We start from the raw sequence: 15,828 nt of genomic DNA, 5'->3' as shown, positions 1-15,828 counted from the left end.
AGAAAGCTCTTCATTCTGAAAGACAAAAAAATAAGTCATTTAAAACCAATAAACATTAAAATAATTAGTTATTCTGAAATTAAGAACTGTGAGGAAGAAATGTGTAACTGATTTATTACACATGCCCTAACACACAAACTGTTCTCAAATTAAAAACAGATTTGCCCCTTAAAATCAAGCTCAAAAACACCAATGAAAGAAGCAAAGATTGTTACCGAGGCTCTTCACAAACCAGTGAAGGAGAAACATGCAATTTAAGAGCTGAGCAATCGTGACACAATAAATCTCCCAGAGCCACGTCAAAAGTCAAAGCCTAAAATTCTGGTTTAAAGTTAATTAAACTTGCTGAAAAATCACTGGGTAGGAAGGAGTACAGGGAGACTCGGAAACGCCAACACCAATAAAAAGGGTTGCGTTGTTTGTTTTTGCTGACAAGGTCATCTGGAGGAGTCACTTGTCATTAAAGTGGTGCGGGGTACTTGGTATCAGACGCCGCAATAGGGGACTTTAAGATGCTGATCTGGTATGAAATGTGTAATTTGTGTTGACACGTCAAGTGCCGAAATCAGCTGATTTTAAGAATAAAAACTGACCCCCCCCCTCTAAACAGAACTTACCCAGGCAGAGGGTTCATTAACGCATCCCATGACCTATCATACCCATCAGATTGTAACTGGGCTGATCGGGAGCAAATTAGTTACATTTGTTTTTGATATGGTATGACTGCTTTGAAAATCCGCTATACTTTGCAAGGGTATGTTATACATATTCACAATTAAGTATTTAGATGCCATACGAATGCATGCTCCTTGTCTTTTTGCACTCCAGTCAGCCTGTTCAGAATAATAAATAAATACAATAAAAGTAATGCTTTAAAAATAAAAGAGAACGGCTCGGATTGGGTCATGCTGAGTTACGCCAATACCAGGCAGTTCTGCTTCTATTATCAGCATGAAGCACACGGTCTATTTATCTAATCAATTGCTCATTTGTCTGTAAACATTTCTTAACTTGAGTCATTACCATTACAATTCCTCATCACACGCTGCCCTTGTGACAAAGCTCTCTCGTTGCTGCACCTCTCTGTTCCTCTTCCCCCAAACCATCAGACAGACTGGTTGTAGGCTGGGTATTGTGCGACTGCTATAGCAGGGAGAAAAGAAATGAATAAGGAAATAGGAACCTATAATATGTAAATTATGTATTTTTTTCCCAAAAACTAAATGTACGAGAAACTTACGGTTTGGTCCACAAATTGACTATGAGCCTTCCTGATTTTCTTTTGGAGAGTTAAGAAAAAAAACAACCCAAAGCCGAGATGTACATATAAGGAGAAAAGGTGTCTGCGCATGTTCAGTGTTAGTCGTAGTAGTGTACAGTAAGACAGATAGGATAAACCAGCGCGCATCCTTCTTTCCTCTCCTCTTTGCCTTCAGAAGTCTTTCTTCGTGAATACATAGTAGCCTTTCTTTACATTAAAGATGACCAGCAGCTGCATGGTGTTAAAAGTAGTTACCCATCGCTTAAGGAATTTGAAAATCACAAGGAGAGAAATTAGTTATAATGATTCGGGTGAACAAATGCGACAGAACAGACACGGTTAGTAAATATAATCACATCATTCTCAATGGATTAGATTTTATCTCTAAAGATGTATTATATATTGGATACAGGGAGCCCCCCTCCATCCCCTTCTGTGAAACTCCTTGACTTTTTATACATTATGCAGAGCCCACACCAGGAAAAGCTAGCTTGGCCCTGTATAATGTATAGGTAATGGATAGTCTCCTCAAACATTGAACTATGCATTATACAGGACCATCAGCTCAGTCATTGTTAGAGAAACTTGTTAGTGTCGGCCCTTCATACAATGCCTCTTAGCCCTCCCCAGTATATGTATGTGCCCCTCTTCAACATAAGAAATATGCATGTGGGGTATAATCAGGAGATGTTGCTGAATATAACCAGTGTCATGGTTTAACAAACATGGTAAAAATCACAAAGAAAATCTGGTCCTGCAGCAGCTGCCCTCCTCCTCCACGGTCAAACATTTCTTGCCGCTGATTGGCTGCTAGAAGCTACCCAATCAGTGACAGCAAAATGCTTCCATTGAAATCAATGTTGTGATTTTCCATATATGCCAGAGCTGGAGCTGAGTTTTTGGGTAGTGTGGAAAGAGGCAACGCATATAGGTGATCCTGCAGAATTCCCTCATGGACAACATGAAAATTTAAAGGGGCCGCACAGCTATGCATTAAAGTGTATACACCGGCTGGCGTATCCTTAAAAACCACATCTCTCTTGCTAACAAAGCAATTGGTCTTAAAAGATATAATCGCGTTTAGTATGTCTGTGTATTTTTATATCAAGCATTAACAGATTTACTTAGCTACTTACAATATAACACATGGGGAGGAATTACTGCAGTTATATACAGTTTATAAAGTATAGTGGTTTACAGACACTCTGATTAGGGTACAATGGATACGAACGCATTTAGGAAACAGCTTCCCGCCCAGTAGAGTTTACAGCCTCGATAGAAGTAGGGGAGAAGGAGGGGAGAAGGCAAGTACAACTTACAGTATGTATAATATATATATATTATAGTATTTACATGGCGTGTGCCAGTTACACAATACCTTGTTTAGAAATTCAGTGCAAGTGTTTATGAATCCAACTGACATACATAACAGGTAGATGTGTAAGCAAGGCAGGGAAGCAGGAAAGCGTTTGCCATCTCCAGGTCTTGTGTAATTATGCAAAGCATGGGAAAGCAGATTAATCAATACATCGTTTATAACAACTTTCAAGTGTCTCCCACAACCTACTGATGCCGTAGCAATTCTATCCCTTTTTATACGATAATTTTCATTTAGGTCTTAAAATCTGCTGTGATTGATTACCTTATTGATTCTAGGCATCCTTGTACAGCTCTAATATGTTTTATTATTATTATATCAAGCAATGTTTTGGCGTTGACTCACAAACAAAACCTACGTTTGTGGACATATCAGGAATCAATACTGAAAACATTGTTGGATTCGAACATTCCTTTTTCCAATCCTTGAAAACTTTTTCAAGTACTGCATGTTTCTACCTGCCCCATAAATTGTAAACTCAAGAATCAATGTAACAATCTGCTTTATCAACCTCACGGAGACACAAAGTCAAAAAACAACTCGTGATGCTTTAAATCAAGTAACTGAATAGCTTGTTTTACAAAAGAAATACTCGCTCTGTTCAATGTCCATCCAGCTAAAGTTATAATGATAAGCAGAACATAGTCAGGTGATTTGTGGAAAACAACAGAGGGCAAAGTCTGTAAGACTCTTTTATATTAGAGTGAATAAACACACATTATTAATGACTTAATAGCGTTTGCACCCCTATAGGTCACTCCTGATCTTCAGGTACACGTCGGACTCAAACATTACGCACAATGACTTATAACAGGTAAAATCAAATGAGCCTAAAGCGATAAAAGCTTATATTAAAAAAATCACTCTTTCCTGGCATCTTTAGTCAATGACGATACCTGGGCCAGCACAAAAAATGTGCCTCGTAAAAGGCTCCATCTTCAACTAAAGACTGCATTTCCCCCTTGAGCTAATAGAGCAACATCCATTTGTCTCCCGTTCTGGCCAGACAGGTTCTGATACCCTTAAGTGGACTAATGTTCACAGCATAAGAGGTACAGACACATAAGCTTTCAGGATCTATCACACATGTCTTTAAAATACCTTCTTCAGGAGCAATACTGCTATATATATCTTTTCTGGTAGGACATTAAAGTTGAACCTATTCACCTTTTTTGTCCTGGCTGCACTCTCCTCATTTATAGCCGAGTCCACCGTGTCTCTGGTGTCAGACTCAATCTCTTCCTTACTTTCACATTCATCCTCGCTGGTAATCGGCCCATTTTCACACACTGGTGTTTTAAAATCATCATCGGGTAATGGTGGATAGCTATACTTGAAAGGATCCTAAATTTAAAGACAATCAGAATTATTTCTTAGTACCGTTATAATAAATAAATACAAAAAAAAAACCTTTGGCTGTTCTCTAACTGGACTGGTTAACAAGCAGGTAAAAAATATATATAAAAATAAACTATACCACTTTATAAAAGCAAACATGTGACACATTTTCTAACTATGTATTATATTTAACAAGGTTGGTTTTAGCAGGCAGACTACTTGCCTGCGGTGCCATGTTGGAAGGCAGGTGTTTGCGGCTAAATGCCCCACATATATTTTTTGTTGCTGTAAAGCACCCGTGGCAGCTGGATGTAAATCTGAACTGACAATGTTGAGTACATATATATATTCTTACAAAGATCTGACACTGCGGGACTATTGGCATACTTACTGTCCCTCCCATATGCGAAGGCAAGTACTCGGCACTGATATACTCCTGGATCTCACTCCTGTTCACAAATTTCAGCATGTTTATAGCTTCCGGACCAAGCCAGCCCTTGACAATTTTAAAAGCAGCTGCCAGAAAGAAACAAACAAACTTATATACTGAAAAAAAAAGAATTTCCAAAAAGAAATCCACAATTAGTTTAGAAAAACATCAGTTTAATTCAGTGCATCTCATTTATGTCTTCTGCATGCCAAACCGGCAAAACAGCCACCACATTAGCATAATACTCACTAATCCGGCGCCTACAATGTATTAAAAGGTTCGCTAGGACTCGGTGATATCAGTATAACTGGGGCATGGAGCTTAGGAATGACGGTTGCTACTAACTGTAACTCAGAATGATCACTGTAAATTGGCTTCAACCCAGCAGGCGGTGGAAATCTTCAAGTTGAACTTCAATTTAATCACGCGGCTGCATCTGTCACTTTCCACACCAACAGCGAAAATGCTCATTTACCCCGTGTCAAAACTTGTTTCTGTCTAAAAAATTTGTACCGCTCAAAGTGCTCAGAATTCATTTCTGGCAGAACTTTGACATTCTCTGTTCTACTTCACCGCTACTAAACAGTTTGGAATACGAACAACACACTCTAAGAGTCTGGAAATCCTGAACTACTGCCTAAAAGTTACATTAGTAAACTAATTTAACAAAATGTTGGGCACACTGAAAAAAAAAAAAAAAAAATTCACACTTTCCTTAATTATCTACAGATTTACAGAGCACCATCACATCGAGGACTTTACAATAGATAACAGGACATACGGTAAGTTGCATGTCACACACGAGACAGAAACATATGATGAGTAGGGCTCTGCTCAAATTCATTCGCATTCAATCTATTATTTTCATGAACTGTGTGGAAAATACACACAGAACTTACCATTCATTATCCACGGCATCTCAAAGATTACAATCTTAGCTGTAAGAAATAAATTGTGAATAAATTAGTAATGGTACGAAATCAGGCATACATACAAGAGCGTACAGAGGCCCTTTATCACTCCCATCACTCCTCTGTTCCAATAGTACGTTGTGTTCGCTAATCCAAGTTTACGTTTAAAAGGCCAATTGACCAATAGAAAACCATTATGTTAGTTAGAAATTTCCTTGTTTTCCATGAAAACAGCTAACTTTTAAATAAATAGTGCATATCTTCAAAAGAAATAAATGAAGGCATGCGAGCTCTGTTCAACACAAAGGTCACACATCCACTGTAACACAGAACATGCTGTGCAAGTTTCTCTATATTACATGAGGTTTAACCGAAAGGAATACCCTGAACGTGGTTGAGGGGATTTTATCCTTCTGAACTCGATCACCCAATACTACCACCCACCGTGTAGAACGTCATAGAGGTAACTGGAACGTCACCTGTGTCAGCATAAATTTGAATTAACATAGTTGTGGAACAGCCAACTTCTCTTATGACCTACTCAATCTTATACACACATACACATTATAAATCACAATACATATGGAACTTTACTTACATAGGTATCTAGGGTAGTAGATCTTAAAACAGTTGATGACAAATTTCACAAAATCCATATCCTAAAAAAAAAATATATATATTTTGTAATCTGCCTTTTAAGATTAGCACGGATACTACTCATCCTTGCTGATTAAGTACATTTATTATCAGAGGTAAACAATAGTTCTGCTATACTTTTTTTTTTTTCCAACCGTATGAACCCTGTGCATTTTGGATCACCAGTGGCACATCCCATTGCCTCCTATTATTTACAACTCAGAACATTCCTGTTAAATGAATATCGTATATTTTTTATTTTATACCATAGTATACTGTGCTTGAATAAATGTATGTATATATATATTAGAGTAATTCATCATCACACACAGCACGCAAGAAATAAATTCCCATTTCTACATGAAGTATGTCCTTGAGGCACTGTCCCTTTTTTAATAAATATATTACTTCCACTTCAAAAGGCACAGGAAAAAATTATCATTTTATCTTTGCAAACTAAAAACCCAGGAGGATTACAAATGCAAATCCACATTATCTCAAGAACAACCTTTTCTAATGAACCCACTTGCAATGAAAATCATGTTTTATCTCTTGCATTTAATATAATACAGCTCATTATTATGCAGTAGACATTGGTTCGAGGAAACCACCGACTGCCAAAGATTACACAAATAACCCTTTCTTAACTTTGTTTGCCAGAAATTATTATAAAATGGCAAAGCGGGAAGAAAACTGAGTTATCCAAATCTATTTAGAACTAGGAGCATGAATTACTGCATAAGGGAATAACCTACATCAATGCATATTTAAAAATGATTCTCTAGAGAGATAGAACATAAGCAAAAGCAAGGGTGAAAAAGCAAAACACCAAAAAGGCATTTCAGACATCTCATCAGAGTTCTTGAATGTATATAAATTTAAACTCTATAAAAAGGTTTTCAATTGTCACTGGATCTCCGGGTAAGACGTTGCTATACAGGTTAGTGGTACATTTGCAAATGTTTCCCATTTTTAATTACAACCAGAATCGCTGTTCCACATTCCTACCACTTTTCTGTCACCGAGTTACCATTGCTGCCTTCTGGGAATGTTGTCCCCTGCAGTACCAGCAGGACATTTGTGCTGTCCCCTCCCCAACCACAAGGGCATTTGTGCTGTCCCCTCCCCAACCACAAGGGTATTTGTGCTGTCCCCTCCCCAACCACAAGGGCATTCGAGGTGCCCCCTCCCCAACCACAAGGGCATTCGAGGTGCCCCCTCCCCAACCACAAAAGGCACTTGTGCTGTCCTCCCCAGGTTACCGAACGCAGCTTGACATTGGCCCAACTGAGAACCTTGTGTGATCTGTAAGTGTTGAGATGCACCTCCCTACATTGAACAATGTTAAGGAACCATCTGGAGTATACAGATTACAGACGGATCCATCAAACTATGCATGTGGTACATGGGGTTGGCTCAGTAGAAACGTCTCAGGAGCATTTGCTGCCTGTAATGAACGATAGTATTTATTACATCACTTTCTGGTCTTCTCGGTCACCAATAAGACACATCATTGAGAGAGTGGAGAATACAGATGTGTCATCAGCGGCCCATACCTTAAGCAAACCAAACCCACACTAGCAAACCAAATACATGCGCACTATTTCCACTGTATATAGTACTTTATAGTCAAGGTATTCATTCTGGAGGAATAAAACACGGGCTACACTTATTGAGCAATAAGAAATGGGTATCTTACTATGTTGCTAAGTCCACATTCAGCCATGTCAAACACCACTGTTAACAGCTTTCCCGGCTCCCTTTTGGCGTAACGCTCCAACCAAAAAGCAACACATTTCTTCTTGTCTTCGTTTGTTTTGGCGTCACGTATATGGAGTTTCACTCTGAGCCACACTAGGATTGAGGAACGAACAAAAAGTTAATGAGCACATGCTGCCTGGCACAGAAACCACCGCATGATCTTTGAGGATGTTTGCAAAAGAAATATCTACTGAGAAAACACATGAGCTGGCATGACTCAAAAATATATTAACACCTTAAAGACGGAGCTGTTATTTTTTGTACCCTTCGTGACAATGGCTGTTTTAGCATTTCTGCGGTTCTCGTGTTTAGCTGTCATTTTCTTCTCTCTCATCTACTGAATACACACACAAGTTATACATTGTTTTTTTTCAGGATACTATTATTTCGATCTTTTATAGTTTACTATAAAAAGCAACAAAAGCGAATGAAAAAAACCTGCTAAATTAATTCAAATGTTTGTTCTGAGCTTATAAAATATGTTTTTGCAAGTTATAGGGCAATAAGTACAAGTAGCATATTGCTATTTTAAAAAACTATTTATTTTCAAATCAGGTCGTACTGCCCCATGTCCTGCAGTATTTGGGACATATTTCAAGTTCAATTTACCCCCATCAAAACATATATGCTTGAAAATTAAACACCCAGGCCATTTCAACTGCTGGTATTTTAACCCTTTCCATGCACTAATTCTACTACCAGCCTTTTCAAAAGTTTGTGGTAGTGGGGGTGGGTTTTTGGCGTGGCTGAACACCTCAATATCAAAGTATGTCAGCCACACCATTTAAGTTTAGGGGGCAACTAAACTTCTTTTAAACTGGGCACATTGACGCTCCATGGAGCAATCAGACCGGGCCCCTGCTTCAGATTTCGGTTTTGCTAAATGCCTCAACGTTGAGGCATTACAGTAACACCATTTGGGAGAACAAAGCCATCTTCTCCCAGGCACAGCAATTGCCAACGGGATGTTTTCTTGTGACGTGCCTGGCACATCAATTGTCATCAAGGAGTTAATACTTTATAAAATACAGAAAGCTCAAAGGGGCAGTTCACAATCAGGTGAGATCAGAGGAGATCTTTAACTGGTCCTTGACGCTGTTTAGCAGGACAGCGCCCGAAAAGCTGGATTATCCCGTAGACACTTGGGAAGTATGTGTTCATCGCGCACATGAATAAAGTCTGTACTTCCATACCATGTGAATATCTTACTCATCGCTAGCAGATGGACCATTCTAAATTTCCTATACATATGAACAGCCCAACATTTTATGTGTAATTTTTGTGTATAGGTACGTAAAGTGGAGCATTTAGAGCAGGGTTGCCAGTTTTACGACAGACAGGATGGACCAGTTTGTATCATCCAGTCCGGGGTTATTTTTGAAGCCTGCAACAGAGGCACATACAAATATACACATATAAATCCTCCTAACAAACATAAAAAAGGAAAAGGAGTAAGTGCCTTGGGTATATCCTTTTTTCTAAAAATAAATAAATAATAATAATTAAAAAAAAACTTACACATCTTATTGCCTTCTTTGTCATATCCATGCAGATATGTGGCACCGATATCAAAACACCACTTGGGTATCACTGATTCACTCAGATCTGAAATAATGCACATGTTAGAATGAGACCATTCAATCTGCTAGGAAATAAACAATCCTAAATACTATGTCATAAGTCAAGGAAGAACAACTATAACTCTGATCCCTGTCTGAAAATACAAAACCATCTCCAAGTATCCCGTGTTCCAGCGAAAGCCCCTACCATCTTCACCGTGCGCCTGCTTAATTTTATCGACACATAAATCTGAACCTTTTTTCTGAATCCACTTTCTGAAAAGCACTGGGTTTTGGTATTACAGGATTTCATAAACTAGACCTGTTTGGAAAGTGGCGTAGCTACTGTTGTCTAGAGACACCTACGGCTCAGCGAGTAACCGGAAATTCTGATTTTCTGGCGCCCGTATTAGATTACATATTCAGAAACAAAAGTTTTTTTTAGTACAAAAGATTAAAAATATTACTTGTTGTATATTTACCCATTTTCAACAGAATTTGATTTAAAAGTGTAATATACGCGTTAATAAATAGGCTATATAGTTTGTGTAACTGGTGATAATAGCGCTATACTGGCGTTGGGGAGATACTCTGGGGTATGTTCTGCTGAATTGCCAACTTGGTTTATTATATGACTCTCTGCTATTATTCTTTTTCTGTAGCCTACAGCATCTGTGTTAGCTCGGCCCTCACAAGAGGGTATTTGGAAAGGGTCCCTCGCTACCACACTTTTCTGTGAGATGTGCAATTCCTGCAATGGGAGTCTCTGGAGTTCAGTGCTCCTTAAAAAAAAAAATCAATGAGAAACGAGAAAAGAGGCTTAGAGATAATCTGCAAACGGAGAAGTTGCTGACCACTCTCATCTTTCAATGGTCTTCTGAGAATTATTCCAGAGTTTAGCTTCTATTGGAATTTTGCAACTTAGGCCCCGGGGAATTGTGAAATCTTTGTAGACCGCTGTCTAAAAACAACCTTTTCCCACTTATACAAAATAATGATATTGATGGCCTAGCTGAAGACACAACAAATTGAAGAGTGGATGATCACACAGGTTCCTGAACCGTTTGTTGCAGATGGAGTGGGGTAAAAAGGTCAGCGTTACTTGAAAGGATTACATGAACTTGTCAACGTGGTTCCAGAGTTAGTTCTAGAACATTCTCTGAGGAAGTTTTTGGTAGAAGGACATTTAGAGGTTAGGGGCACGACTGTACTATCATTCCATAAAAAGGTCTGCTTGTTAATTGTGCATAGGCTTTGAATCAAAAATCATACTTTTACGGATGAAAGGGGAAAAGGAATAACGTTTGCTTATATGTATGCCCTACAACGAGAGAGAAATAAAAAGCAGAAACATCAAAGCTCCGAGCTACTGATCAAGCCTATTTTTTCTAATTCAGGACACTGAAAGACACAGGGGACTCCATGCAAGGGGAATTTTCTAGTCTTCATTTAAAAAAGGAACTGAAGGGCAGCTTTGGAAATTCCATGTTCATATATTTTTAATAGAGATCACACACATCTGAACCTTATCTAGGGAGTACATTTCAACAATTTGTCAGTTAATAAGAAACCGATGTCTGAAAAGTTTTTGAACATTTTGCCAACATAAAAATTCTGTCAAATGTTGGCGGACCACCCAAGACATTTGGAAGTAACAGCCATTTTGATAATGAGGTTTATAATTTCATTACACATTATCATACCCAAGTACCCCGGTGAGTTTCTGCTGCAGGAAGAACTTGGTTTGCCCTCTATAACATGTAGTTAAATCAGGGAAATCTCGTCACCCTTTGAAATAAGCATTACAGGGCCAGCCTTTCTTGCTGGAGATATAATGTACAGATAGTGAGGTAATGGAAACTCACCTGCCAGTGTATGCAAGGGAGATATAAACAGGGATTCCTTAAAGTCATCCCATAGATTTAGCTATACATTATGCAGGGCCAGCTCAGCTCTTCATGAACGTAAAAGAAGTTTGGGTTGAGTCTTTATAATGCATAGAGGGGTAAGAGAGCTGAAAGAGTATTGTCTGGTTCAGAAATAAATCCACTTTGAAGGAAGAGTTTAAACTTAAAATAACCCATACAATCTTTCAAACATTTTCCAAGTTATGCTTTTGGTTAAATAAATATATATATAATCTGTGAACACCAGATACGAAAGTTAAGAATTTCTACCATTTATTCCTATTTCTTTCCTCCACTTCAGGCTTTCATCAATCATCTTCAGTGCGTCGTCCATTACGTTGTGCCTCCAGAGCAGATAACTTTCCAGCCAGGTGTCATCCTTCTGCAGTCTTTCTACATCACGAGAATCATATCTGTCAGAGCTGTCTGGAGCTGCATGCAAAAAAACCAAGGCATTATTAATATGTGAAGCCATAATTCCTCCGAAGTAATGGAAAGATCAGGTACCAGTCTTACAGGAACATTAAATCAATTACATTTTGGACACTTTTTAAACAGCAAGAACACAAGATAAAGCCTGTGTCACTAGGTACAGAATACGCTAACATTTTATCGAATAGCGCCTAATGAAATTGTAGATTTTTACCAGAATGTTGCAAAAGCTGCAGCAACACCTGCATTGTACCTGAAAAACAACATGGTGTTCTTGATGCAAATTGAGTAGTACAGAAAGGTCACCATGCATGATTTACCTGAGACTGATCACGTCGATTCGGTAACTAGTTTTTATTCTGGCTTTAGTAAAGTACTCAAAAAGTATTTTTTACGGGTTTCTCTATACTCCAGAGCAGTCGTGCAAACTTCCCTCCGTGGTGCTATTACTACTACTACTACGGTTTTTAAGCAGTTAATAACCAGCAGGAAAGTGCTGCCGCTGAAACCAATAGTGGCGAGTACACACGCAGGTGCCGGCCGCAGGAGATGGGAGGCAGGTAAGTGTAGAGAATCTCCCATGCATTTATAAGGGCGACACCACAAACATATCTAAGGGGACTTCTCAGCTATCACATGTATTAAAGTGTATATGATATAGGGATGAGTGTTCTGCCCCCTGCCTCTAACATATAAGTAATAAAAACTAAGGTAATGGGTATTTGGCCTATATAAAAAACAAAAACAAACAAAAAAAAAACTCCCACGTTTCCTGTCTGGCCTGCTTTCTATCCTGCGGACACAAACATGTACCTTGCTTAGATAAATATCTCATTATCATCTTCATATTGATTACAGGTGGTCCGCAGACCACAGTTTACAAGACAACTGACCTCCTCTTACGCTATTTCCCGCATTATAGAAAGCTGGACAGCAAGACCCCCAACTTTTATTGTTGCCGGGAAAGACAGAACACAAGGCAAAAAGTGAACATAAAATAACACTACAGTTAAAAATAACAACCATTGCTTTAAAATAACAGATTTTTTTTTTAAAACGAATTCTGTGAATTCAAATTCTTATTAACAGAGAGTCTTTGTGATGAGTATGGCCCTAACACAGCAGAGTATTATACAGAAATTAAATGTGACCGCTGGTTCAGAATCACACAGGGGAAAGAATTCTTCATCTATTAATAAATGAACCAGAATAAAATCCTGCTAATTCAATTGGGGGGAAAAACTAAATAACAAAAAGTCCTGCCGTTCAGGAATAGGTTCACATTCTTGGTCGAGTTGTAATGTAGAAAATTTAATCAAAAGGATTTTTTCACTAAAATATGAGTTTTAATCCGGTTAATACCAACGTGATGGAAAGTGCAGACAGGAGCCCTGCTGAACCAGAGAAAAGCCAAATAAAAGTTTAAGCCATCCTGTAAGAGCCCACGGTTCCAATTAAATGACTTCAATACTAAAAACATTAACAGCATATTTACATTAACAAACATCCATCAACCTGTTATTCAAGTTCTCTAATGTATTTAATCATATGCAGAACCAACTCTGCAAAAGTAAACAGGTCTGCTTTATTTTCTGAATTCTCAATTTATAGTCTATCTTGGGCATTAAAAGAAAATTGTTAATGTTATCAAGATCAGTGACGAGAACTTTACTATAAATCCTACATTATATATATATATATATATATATATATATATATATATATATATATATATATATATATATATATATATATATATATATATACACACATATATATACACACATATATATATACACTTAACTTTAATACATACTTTGATCTCCGATACCAGGTTCAAAGGCAGCTATAAAGGTTTCAAACATAAAAAAGGAGCTTTGATGCTTATGAATGTGTTTGAACTGGTCTAATTGCATGTGTTCTAGTAAACTGCTGCAAAGCCATGCCATCAGTAACAGTGAAAATACAGATCTTTTCAGAGAAATACACCCCTTATCAGGAATAGCATTAAGGAACCCTTCCTATAAAAGTATCTCTCTCCACTGTCAAATTAAAAAGAAGTGAATATCTGAAGGATATACCGTTTTCCAGAGATACGGCCTCTATGATGATACACAAACCATGATGCTTAACCGACAGAAGAGAGCGGTGAGTGTTTCAGCAGAGGAGCTACGTTTGATTGATCCATGGAATTACGGTCAATGGTTTGTACATTCACAATAAGGAAGCGGAGATACCTGAATTGGTCCAAGAGATGAGACTCTTTAGTCCGAAGTAATACGGTCACTATAGAAAAAGATTTCATAGGCTTTCGGGGCCTCAGATGTATTTTTATCTTCTGTGTTGGTCCAATAAAAAGTATAACCTTTGACTAAAGAAACATTTCTACATTTCTCACAGCAATCTTGAGCACACAAGTGCCACTCATTTTCATGATTAATGTCATTCATTTGTTTATTAAATGTCATAAAGAATACACTTCAGGGACACGTACCTTGCAAGTAATCTTGATTAAACTTCTTCCTCGTTTCTTGTATTAGCTTGTCCTTTTCCTTAAAAGGAAAGAAAAAAAAACGATATCATGAATGGGTTTATTTTTCATATTTAAACACATTTATTACATTTAATAAAATAATTTATCATCAGTAGATGCTTTGTATCATGTTAATAATTCACCAAGTATAGCAATAAAATATTTTATTATAGTTGGTGGTGCAAATACGGCACGTTGTCTTCACTAACCCAGTTTAAGTTTAAAAGGCTAATTGATCGTTAGAAAACCCTTTTGCAAGAGATGTCCTTTTTTCCATTACAAAAAGCTGACCCAAAACTTTTGAATGGTAGTGCATGCGCCTCCGATGAATGGAAACAATGACCCAAGCTTCCAGGCAGCTTGAGACACAAAATGTCAGCTGTTTCCTTGAACAGTCGCTGTCATTGTTATTCGCCCTTACTTGTTAATATAAGAAGGAATGGCAGTGGGTTGTTGACATTGCAAAAAACATGTGTGAATATGAACTTTATTGCAGGGTTCAAATTGAAGTGTGAAAATACATTGGTATGCTGTACCATATACTATATGTAGAAAAAAAACAGACTGCTGCCTTTTTCATTAGCATCTGATGGCATTGGGTCTCACATATAATTCCAACAAGTCTACATCTACAACAGTGTACATCTGCTTCTTATGCTTTTTAAAAGTGTTATTAAATGTATAGGATGCCCTTATTCCATCGAACAAACATTAATATGATGCATTTCATGCAAACAACTGGGTTGTGGGATTTAAAAACAGAGGGGCTTATCCATAACAGGAAGTTTGTGAGAGGGTTGCAGTTTCATCTTACCGACTTCATTCTACATTTAGATGCCCCCCCCATGAGCTCTTGTGCAAGTATTGCTTGTATGTCACATTTCTGCCACTTCTCTCAACCATCTCTACCTCCTCCTGATGTTGCGACAGCTTAGTATAATCGTACGTTAGCCTCAGTCCTAGATATAGATGCTCCTGTGACTGTGTCCCACCACCCACGCTGTCCATCACAGCCATGGCGTTCCACAGAAATCTATTTTATTTAACCTCCTTCCTTTCCTATAACCCTAAACTTCTGTTTAACCCTAAACACCAACATTTAACAGCCTTCTCTGCCCAAGTTATTTAAAAAACAGAATTGACACCATCAGGGATAATATCTTCCCCCCATGGTGTTAATCATATGGTACCCTTCCTCACCACAAGCCGTCCTCAACTGCTTCTGTCCAGTCACAAAGTGTCTGAGGTACTCTTGTCCTCCCACCTCACTGCCCCTTCACATCTTCTACTATCACTTTCTGATGTCCTTACCCCCACCAGTATCTTTAATCTCTCTTTCCCCCTGATGTATTCCCATCCTCATTTAAAAAATGCCATTATCTCTCTCATCCTAGAGAAACCTTCTCTTGATCCCACATCCTCAGACTACCATTCAATTTCCCGTCTCCCATTAGCATTTTTAACTGCTGGAAGAAGTTTCTCACCACAAATGACCCTCTACAACAAGCCATCCTCACCTTTAAAACAAAAGGTCACTTCTCAATATTTATACTCTTGGACCTCTCTGCAGCCTTTGGCACAGTCAACCAGCCCTTTCTTCTACAGAAACTCCATGCTCATAGCATCCATGACACCGCTCTTTCCTGGCTCAAATCATGCCATTTACACCTCTTCCCTTAGGC

General features: G+C 38.2%; 1 protein-coding gene and 1 long non-coding RNA gene across 2 annotated transcripts in view; both read right to left on the bottom strand.

The window, feature by feature from the left end:
- Window positions 1-15,828, bottom strand: part of MOSPD2 (motile sperm domain containing 2) — a 33,326-nt gene that overhangs the window by 10,741 nt on the left and 6,757 nt on the right. The window contains exons 2-9 of the mRNA XM_053456949.1: window positions 14,108-14,165; window positions 11,452-11,613; window positions 9,234-9,320; window positions 7,654-7,808; window positions 5,917-5,977; window positions 5,307-5,345; window positions 4,369-4,493; window positions 3,807-3,983 (exon numbers count right to left, since the gene is read on the bottom strand). Coding sequence (XP_053312924.1) covers window positions 3,807-3,983; window positions 4,369-4,493; window positions 5,307-5,345; window positions 5,917-5,977; window positions 7,654-7,808; window positions 9,234-9,320; window positions 11,452-11,613; window positions 14,108-14,165 — 864 coding nt within the window. The remainder of the gene's footprint in view (window positions 1-3,806; window positions 3,984-4,368; window positions 4,494-5,306; window positions 5,346-5,916; window positions 5,978-7,653; window positions 7,809-9,233; window positions 9,321-11,451; window positions 11,614-14,107; window positions 14,166-15,828) is intronic.
- Window positions 6-1,662, bottom strand: LOC128474591 (uncharacterized). Its single transcript, XR_008346369.1, has 3 exons — window positions 1,241-1,662; window positions 1,024-1,143; window positions 6-15 (listed from the first exon to the last, which is right to left on the bottom strand). It is a non-coding gene; the product is annotated as an uncharacterized LOC128474591 (long non-coding RNA).

The sequence above is a fragment of the Spea bombifrons genome, chromosome 2, assembly GCF_027358695.1.
Source record: "Spea bombifrons isolate aSpeBom1 chromosome 2, aSpeBom1.2.pri, whole genome shotgun sequence".
NCBI lineage: Eukaryota > Metazoa > Chordata > Amphibia > Anura > Pelobatidae > Spea > Spea bombifrons.
Note: the sequence above shows the minus strand (reverse complement) of the source record. Positions and strands in the feature narration are given on the sequence as shown.